Raw genomic sequence first — 10,054 nt, 5'->3', positions numbered from 1 at the left:
ATATCTATAAGTTTTAATCTCAACATAAATATCAGCTAGTTGATATGGTAATTTCGTTGATTACTGTGTAATTTTCTTTTATGGTTTTATTAATGTGTATCTAGAAGTGTGACAAAAAGTCCTTATGAAAAAATAATACTTTTCTGTAGAATATTTGACATCTCATTTTATGACATTTAAAAAGATATTTGAAAGCATATTAATATAAATTTTGTAAACTTAATAATAAATTTAATATTTTTTGTATTATAATATATAAACTTATTATTTATTTTAATTTTTATTTAAGTTTTTTTTTTTCTTTCAAACTTTTTATAAAATTTAAACAACCCTTATGAAATATTAAAAATCAAATCTCTTCTCACTATAAAAGATTGTTTGCACCTTAAGAGATTTACTCTGGACCAATTGGATCAAATCTCTTTTCACTATAAAAGAGGTTTTCACCTCAAGAGATTTGATCCCTCTTGTCTTTTTGTAGATCCAAAATTAATACAAATCTAGATTAATTTAATTATATATATATATATATATATATATATATATATATATATATATATATATATATATATAATTGTTATGTAATTTGTTTGAGTAAAAATGTTTATGTAAGATCATATAATATAACGTTACAACATCTCTTCCGTACTAGGTGCAGATTACCCCTTGATACAACCAAAATGACAAAATGCAAAGAGTAGAAAGTTATTAAAAAAAAAAATGCAAATCTACTTTTACTTATTGGTAATATATCTATAACATAATAGTCAACCATTTTTATAAAAACACTTAAATATGAATTTATTAAACCATTCTTCGTGATATTTTGAATAATCATGATTAAGTTCCATTGTCTTTAAAAAAAAAAAACCTCAAATTGTATGTATTTTTTCTCAAATGCTTAATCTTTCATTAATCACATAAATAATTGGTCTTTATTTATCCTAGAGGAACCCAACAATCCAAGAAAATGTAGTTACTAGTAAACCTTTGTGGTCTACAACTTGTCCTCCTCTCCATAAATCCTTTGGGTAAATGTAAAGGGGATTTGAACCTTATATCAATAATTGAGCTTCCCATGGGACAAATATGATTCCCCTAGACTTTGGGTAGATTTAGAATTAAGATGGATTCAAACACTTGTAAAATGTTTAACTACCAGATTTTTTTTTTCTCTAGTTATATATATATATATATATATATATATATATATATATATATATATAATTAAAATATTTTTTTATTTATGATTTTCCACATTAAAATGTTAATACACGTGGTTATTAAAATTAAAATATTACATGGTTGTTTGACTATCTATTTGTCTATGGGCTTGTGTATATGTGTTATTAATATTTTTAAAATGTTATATGTGAACACCATATTAGATATTGAAGTAACCTATTAATGAAATAAATAATGGAACAATTACTTTTGAAGAGATATATCAGCTCATATTAAGATGAATAAGTACATGGCCATTATAATAAAAAAAATATTCAACTCCTTTATAATAAAAAATTAAATATATGAAAAAAATAAAATAAATTTATTTTTATCTATATAAAATTTGATTATTCAATATGCATATTGAAGTATTTTGTTTATGACTCACACTAAATTTTTATTATCAATATATATATTTTTTAATTATTACATGTTAACTAAATATAAACTGAATTACACATCATATAATATCAATGGTATTATTTTTACATGTTATTTGTCAAATCTAATAAATTACATATCTCCCTCACACTAAAAAAAATAGATTTTTTTTTTTTTTTATATATTTGTATATAAAATTAATGTAAAACAAAGATGAAAACTAAAGTATTTTAATTATGACCCACATTGGTTTTTTATTTTTTGGTTATTACTATTTTTTTAACTTGTAATGTAAGCATTGTTTTATTATTTGCAAATGTAACACTAAAGAACAACATCTCCCTCACACTTAGTTGGAAAACCCATCTTTGCACAAAACTTTTAAATTAATATATTACATTTATAAATCAAACCACTTGAATATATATATATATATATATATATATATATATATATTAACATAAAACATATAAAAATCTTTAATTGGAGTTATCCAAAGTAGTTGAGAGGAAGAATAGAGATCTTCCTCATCCAAATTTAATTTCCACAAATGTCATATTAATGCACTTTCATGTAATAAACCAAATACTTATATTCCTCCAATATACTAAGTGAATATAAAAATAAAAATGAATTCACCAAAATCAATATAGCACACTGTATAGCAGAATAAACCTGTACCTCATCTGTTAAAATTATTCTTTTCACCTATTTATACATAGTTATATATTTATCCTTTCTTTAATATATATAATACGCTGAAAACTATACAATAATATATACAAATTGATTCTCATCTATAATGGACAAAATTTCATTATTCCACCGCCAATATATACAATCCACTGCAACCCATAAAATAAAAAGGATAATTGTCACTAGACAATCCACATTGATGAAAATAGCATGTCTCAAATGAAGGAGACATATTTACAAAATGACTTTCTAATATGCCTAATATTTGAATAAACATGATGACTCATGGTACTTCATTTTTATTTTTTTCATCTTCTGGCACGCCTATAATGTTCAACCCCAAAATCATATATTATTCCAAGACTGAGTGACTAAGTGTTCTCCATCAACTATGTATGTAGACACTTTCATTTTGCATTGCAAGCACTACGTGACTAAGTGTTCTCCATCAACTATGTATGTAGACACTTTCATTTTGCATGGCAAGCACTGTGCAGAGGACGTGTATTCCTCACTCTCGATTTTCTCAGGGTGCTCTCTCAAATAATTCATGTAGTTCTGAGCCTCCGGATATCCTACACTGTCTGCAACAATACAGGTTCCTTTGCCAAGCATGCTTTTGTTCTCGAGTAACATAAAATCCGGCAAATAGCAATGTTTGAAGTGATCCATGAACACGAAATCAAAATACCTAGCTGATATTTCATTCAAAATTTCCTCTAATTTGTCATCCAGTTCACTCAGTATACCTTTTAACACTGTCACTTTTGAGGAGAGTCCTGATAGAAACAAATGCACATAAAATTATATTAAAGTTTTAGAAGATACAGACATATGAAGTAATTGATGCATTCCATGATTATTTGTGAAGTAAAGTCATAAATGTTCACATATAAGCGTTAATGTTTACTGAGACATTAAATTAAAAGTAGGAAGGAGAAAAAGATATTTGTATAGTTGTCGAATATCTTTCCTATTGAACATGCGTGTTTTAGAAGGGAAATATAAATTGTCAAACAGGACTATAATACTAAGACTTAATCTGATGACTATGTGACAACAACATATTTATTTGAATTGATATGAGAATTGTTAGAACTTTTACCTGCATGCTCTATCATTTCACTGGCAATACCAAAGTTGTGTGAGTTCATCTCTATTGTAACCAGCTTGCTGTCAGGCTCAGTCATCTTTGAAGCAATCCTAATGGCAGAATACCCACAATAAGTTCCAAGCTCTAACGCAACCCTGGGAGCATAAGTCTGCACGGCATCATCGAGAATATAACCCTTCTCCTTCCCTAAAATTGTCATCCAGGATTGGTCAGTAAAACTGTCAATTGCATCGAGCACGGCTTTTGCATTTCCCTTCTGTGCATTTTGTCGGACATAGTTCATCAGGGCTCGCTCTCTGCAATCGGGAGAATGACCTTTCAGCCTTGCTTGTTTGTCAAAGTAAAATGTGCAGTAAGACACTACCTTCGACACAAGCTCAGATGCCATGGCTTTAATTTGTTTGGCACAATATGACAAAAGACTTGCACCTTTCGATGTTGAGCACAAATACAAATTTGAAGATATATATAGAGAAAGAGGGGAACGAAAAAGGATGCGATTCTAGGCTTTGTGCACATGTTAGTTATCTGCTTCCTTCGCTTAGTGGTTAATTCGGAAGTGCGTAGATTCCAAGCGAATTCATCCTTGGACTTTCTATGTAGCTTGATGCTTTGCTTGATGCTTTGCCAATTAGATTTTTTTTGCGAGGGGGAGCAAAATCACAACACCTTTTCGAGAAGATGTAGACACCTCATAAGATTACGCATGACGGCACAAGTCAAGCTGTGGTCATCTCATGACGCCATGCTCTTTTATGATGGAAGCATGGTGCTTCTGAAATTAAGTTTCAAGAGCGAATCACATGGAAGCATACACATTCAACACAATGGGAAATTAAGTTGTAAAGGTAGGTAGGAAAAATGTTTAAACACCTCATAGGATGAGGTATGAGAGCACAGTTCAAGCTTTGGTCATCTCATTCTATTATCTTCCCACAGTCACACATTGAACAACCAGGATGAAGTCTCTCGACACAACACAACACGTCATAAGATGAGGTATGAAGGAACAATTCAAACTTTAATCTTTATCTTCCGGAGACATCGTGGCTTCGTGGGCGTGGGAAGCATAGTGTTTTAAGGAGTAAACCCCATCAAGGCATACACATTGAACGTAACTGACAGTAGTTGCCCCAGAAAGGTGTAAAGAATCTCTTGAAATAAGAACGGAAATATATATGTGTTTTCATGTGACTAACGGATCAAATAAAATGCAAGTGTTAGGCCAAATTATTGAGAGAATAAAGAAAAACGTCATTAAGGAATAGAAAAAAATTAACATATAATAATGATGTGGCTAATCTAAATCTAAAAAATAAAACTGGAATCAATATTAAAAGTGTAAAGGTACACTTAAAGAATAGAAATTTGGGAAATCATCATGAAAAACTAAATCACTAAATAAAAAAACTCATGTTTTTAATAGAATAAATATTAAATAAAGATTATTTGAAAAAAAATTAAAAAACTCTCTTACTAAGAGAAACATTCTATTTCAATAGTTGCTTACTTCACCATGGAAATTTGTGGTTACAACATTTGGTTATGGTAAAATTATAACATAGAATAACATGAGTGGATTATGTGAGAGCGAAAGTGTTATTTCATTGGCTAGAATACCAACTTAATTATGACTTATCATAATTAGACTAAGCATAATGATATTAAGTACCATTTTGTAAGGGAGATAATTGGTGGAGATGGAGTAGCTTTTAAAAAGATTCACACTCAAGAACATTTTGGTGATATGCAAATAAAGGAGCTAGTAAATAAAATTTATGAGGTTGAGAATGAAAATATTGGGTGCTGAACATATACAAACAAAGGAGGTAGTGACATTTCATGAAGAAAATGGGGAACTCATGGTTGATATCTAAAATATGAAGGATTACAATTATTGATTGGGTATCAAGTTTGTTTTCCAGCTTAAGAAGCCAAGTTGGGGACCCGTACTGGTTTCTTTGGAAATAAAAAAAAAATGACAGCATATTGCATCTTGCCTAATAAGAAAAAAAAATTATATCAACTATAATAGAGAAAATTAAGTTAGAAGAGAGGAGGTTGAGAGACAGAGTTAGAGACCTGGCATAACAAACTATGGCACTTGATCAAAGAGAAGTTTAGTCTTTGAATAATAAGGAAATTAACTTAATAACCCAGGTGAGACAATTTGAATATCACATTGATGATTATAGGGAAAAAATAGAGAATGTTGAAAATGAGATTATTCAGTTAAGGGAATCTCTGCGAGAGTCACATAAGCAAACAAAACAACCAGAAGATAATGAGGATTCAAGCAAGAGAAATTCCAAGAAAAAGAAAAGGGAAAATCATGAGTGGTAGAAATCACTTGTAAGATTTCAAAGGCTAAGCAAAGACAAAGAAATGATAATTGAGGTGTATTTGCAAGCTATAGATGTGGAGGCCAATAGTAGCCCGAAGGACATAGATGATTGTATTTCGAAACTGTAGAGGGAAGAACTGTGATTGATTGGTGTAGAGGAAGTTTCGAGCTAGCATTTGGAGAAGTACAGGTGGGAAGTTGATGCTCTAAGGAGGGAAAATCAAAGCCTTTTGGAGAGGCTACGGAGCAGGTAGAAAGGATGTGTCTTTGGGCTGACACTTGGTCAAGAGCTATAGGACATACTTGATAAACTACAAGCTCAGTTGTTCTCACTATTAGACGAAATCATCTTCTTTGCTTCCAACCTACTGGAATCTTTTAAAAAGGATATTTACAATATTGTTGCACTTGAATCCAATGAAAGGGTGTGTTCAAAAGGTCAGGTAGATAATGAAAAGGAAAGGAATCATGCCCTTGAACTCGAGATGGGTTAAGAAAGAGTGATTCTTTGACAAAAACATACAAATACGAAAGGAAATCTTAAATGAAATGTCCCATTTATCATGTAGTGAATCTCTTAGACAAGGTGTAGAAGATTCAAAGCCTTGGTAACTAGAGCTAGATTCTTTAGAGGCATTTGCATTTATTTTTCCATAACTGTTAAGGTTTTGTTTCAATGTAGTCGTATGGCAAAGTACATTTCTAATCTGTCAATGGCTAGGGTTTATCATGAAACAAGAAACAATTTATCTATCCCCTATGCACACCATATACATATCCTATTGCAGGGCACCAAATAATTAGGTGAAGCTTGTAAATTATAGGGAAGCTTAAAACCAAACAAACAATAAAATAAGTAATATATTCTAGCAAACTATGATATTTCTGGCCTAACACCTCCATTTCTATTTTTAAAAGTCTTATAGCCTTGTAACATCTACATATTTACTACGAGGGTTTAATTAAAAAGGTAATTGAACTCTTTGGGTAGTTCTACTTTTGCTGAGATACTTAAATGGAATTTCAACTTTGAAGGGAATATTATATTGCACTACATCACCATGAAATCCATAAAATGAAGCTTAACAACTATAGTGATGTTTTTATTTATATTCATTTCAATTAAATTAAAGTGAAATTTTGGTACAACCTGAGTCCCCATGATATAAGTTGTAAACCAACCACATAACTGTTACATACTTGTCCTCTTAACTCGTAGAAACAATGATTATTATAGGTGGTTTCAAAATATTAAATAAAAAAAGTAAAATTGATGCCTTTCTTCTTGCATGAAGCCCTGCAAATTGTAAATTTTTCTTTATAGGTAAAAAAATTTGCAAGGTGAAATTGTTAAGTAACAAACAATTAACATAAAAACACTATATTGGAGATGCTTGTGTTTGTGTTCATCACTTCGGAAAGAACTCTATCCTATCCACCCGCTTGACACCATGGTGAATTGTAGCTACCTCATGACTCTGGTCTATTGCAATATTCTATGTTGCCTCCCCATTTTTTCTTGTTTTTCCTGAGCCCTGCCCCATCATTTTGGAGGTCTATTCTTATTTTTCCGGGGCACTATTTTTGATACCTTACCTCCAAAGGGCTTAGTTTTTCCCCTAAGGTAGGTCGGCCTTTTGTTCCTGTTTTTCAAAAAGGGTGGTTGTTGGCAAGCTCCTGCAGGGTAATGATTTGCTCAAAATAGGGGAAATTGAAGTTCTATTTGAGTTGGATGGTAATTAGATATTGGGTCCCTATGCTCCAAAAAATGATGCCTTGTTCCTTGCATTAAGCCCTGCAAATTGTACATTTTTCTCTACATGTAAAGAATTTGCAGATTAGGTGCTTAGGTAAAAAAAATTTAATATACAACTACTACATTGGAGATTCTTGTGTTTGTGTTCATCCCTTTGGAAAGAACTTTGTCCTATCTTCTTGCTTGAAGACATGGTGAATTTTATGCTACCTCATGACAATGCTCTATTGAAATCCGTTATGTTGCCTCCCATTTTTTCTTAGTTTTTTTGAGCTCTCCCCCATCTTTTTGGAGGTGCATTCTTCTGTTCTTCCTATGGGGATGGATTTTCTCGCTTGCCACCAAATGGCTCAATTCTTCCCTTGAAGGAGGTGGTCCTTTTGTTCCTCTCTTTTCAAAGGGAGGAACAAGAGGACCACCTCTTGTTCTGCTATTTCCCAGCCCCTGGAGGGTAATGATATGCCCAAAATAGTGGAAATTTTTGTGATATTAGAGATGGATGGTTCTCAACTCTTAGGTCTCTTCAATTTTCTCCTAAAAGTTTATGCACATCAAAGGCATCAAGTTGACACTGTCAGAATTCCATCTATGTCCACTTCTAAAAAATTTAATGCTTGTCACTCCACAACAAGATGGTGGAATTCCACTCAACTAAAATTCACCTAGAAAATTGTTATGCGCAACCATTTCTCTCTTGCCTTCATATAGCATAAAATTCACTTCTTCTTGGTTATCACACTTTGTACCACAATAATTCTCTCTTGGAGTTAGAATGAGAGAATTTCTAGGAATGAATGTAGACATGACACCCCGTTGTGACTCTGATTCCAAGACACAAAGGTGTAAAGCAACGAAGGATTAAGTATATACCTTCATTATTTAAGGAAATTTCCCGAACATCAGCTCGATGTGCAACAACTTTGTCAGGATTTTCATCCTCAACAACAATGGTTGTGTAAATATGAATCATCTTCATAAAAATGAATAGGAGAAAAGAAAAGGATAATGAAACTTGCCTATATATGGTATGAGTGTTCCTCTTTTCACCTATGCCCTGGTCGATGGCTCCTGTAGTGAAACTAAGCATGAGAGGTTGAATCTAGGGGGCATAATCAAGGCAGGTGAGATTGTCCTGCTCATCAAGTAAGGTTTTATCTCATACAAAATCCTTACACTCAAAGCCCACCAATGAGATCCTGTAGCCATTCAAAATTCATCAATTTTAGGGAGGTTTTCACCCATAAGGGAATTTTTCACTTCTACCATTGTATCGTAGTCCTCTTTGGGTTACGGGAAATTCAACTCTGCCCTCAATGCTGACATATTGAGCCCTTTCTCCTCTCCACCTGTAGAGAATATTATATCTTCGCCAACATTGTTTGAGATGATGGCTCATGAGCAAGAAATGTTACCCAAACATTCCATTAATACCCATGGAAACACACAAATTTAGTACTCTAGTGCCAACAAGAAAACAACCTCTTTGACCTCTATGCAAGACAAGCAAATGATGACTTATAACTTCCTATATTGAGCAATAAATCATTACAATACATATAAGTAATCACATACTGAAGCATAATTCATCTTCCATACATGCAAATTTGTGAAAACAATAAAAACTATAGTTAAGAAGATAATTATACTTCCCCTCTCTACAGCAAATCATTGCCTTGGATATATCTCATCAAGTAATCATAGAAGAAGCGTAATGGATACTGTGAATATTTCAAGCATTCAAATTTGTGAAGTCAATGAAAATTATAATGGAGGAAACCCATTTCTATCAAGGGAGTGCAAGAAAAGAATAGAATTCAAAGGAGATGAGTGCTTCATAAGTCATTTTTTTATAGAGCGTGACAAATTTTTGTATTCAATATATGACTTAATAAAGGAAGAAGAAATTTTTCATTGACCTTGTTGCATGTATTAACCAAAAAATCTTAGCAAGGCCAACAAAATTTCATAATCTAAAAAAGACATGGTTTTCCTTATCCAAAATTGCTACACTTTCCCATGTCTTGATGACAATGAAAATAGTGAACGGGTTTTGTTTCAACCCCCTATATTTCCTCTTGGAAAATAGTTTAAGTTTTCCTTACCATATTCATACTGTGCATATCTTGCAATCACTGCAGTTGATGGAATTTCTTTACATCTAGGGATTATGTTAACGCATAGGCATTGAGATAGGTCCCAAAATTGTCAGTCTATGCACCAAACTATTCTCCTTTCAAATCTAGGGATTTTATTATTAAGTCTGGTAGAAACTAAGTTTAGAGGATGCCCAAAAATAAGGCATAACATTCTAGAATGTGTGATTACTCAAAAGTGAATTTCTCTAACTTCAACATCAATTTAACTATGAGAACTGTGACAATCTTTATGGATTAACAAATTAAAGAATGCTCCCATAAGTAGAGGGAAGATCTACACAAGAACCTATATAACATGTCTTGCAGAGGAAGGTTTTGTTGTTGTTGTTTATGGAAATTTTTACAAATCAAACATAATCAATTGATCAACTATCATATTA

The 10,054-nt window shown here is 31.9% G+C and overlaps 1 protein-coding gene across 1 annotated transcript; it reads right to left on the bottom strand.

Moving 5' to 3' along the window:
• Nucleotides 1-2,719: 2,719 nt before the first annotated feature.
• On the bottom strand, nt 2,720-3,841 carry LOC149210366 (uncharacterized). Its single transcript, XM_089394418.1, has 2 exons — nt 3,410-3,841; nt 2,720-3,083 (listed from the first exon to the last, which is right to left on the bottom strand). Exons 1-2 carry the CDS (start codon nt 3,804-3,806, stop codon nt 2,731-2,733), a joined length of 750 nt encoding a protein of 249 aa, XP_089250544.1. The 5' UTR covers nt 3,807-3,841; the 3' UTR covers nt 2,720-2,730.
• Between the last annotated feature and the right edge of the window lie 6,213 nt (nt 3,842-10,054).

Source organism: Pinus tabuliformis, chromosome 1_2 (assembly GCF_031772625.1).
Source record: "Pinus tabuliformis cultivar Carrire ecotype Pingquan chromosome 1_2, CPIR1, whole genome shotgun sequence".
In the NCBI taxonomy this organism is placed as follows: Eukaryota; Viridiplantae; Streptophyta; class Pinopsida; order Pinales; family Pinaceae; genus Pinus; species Pinus tabuliformis.
This window is presented reverse-complemented; position numbering and strand designations above follow the sequence as displayed.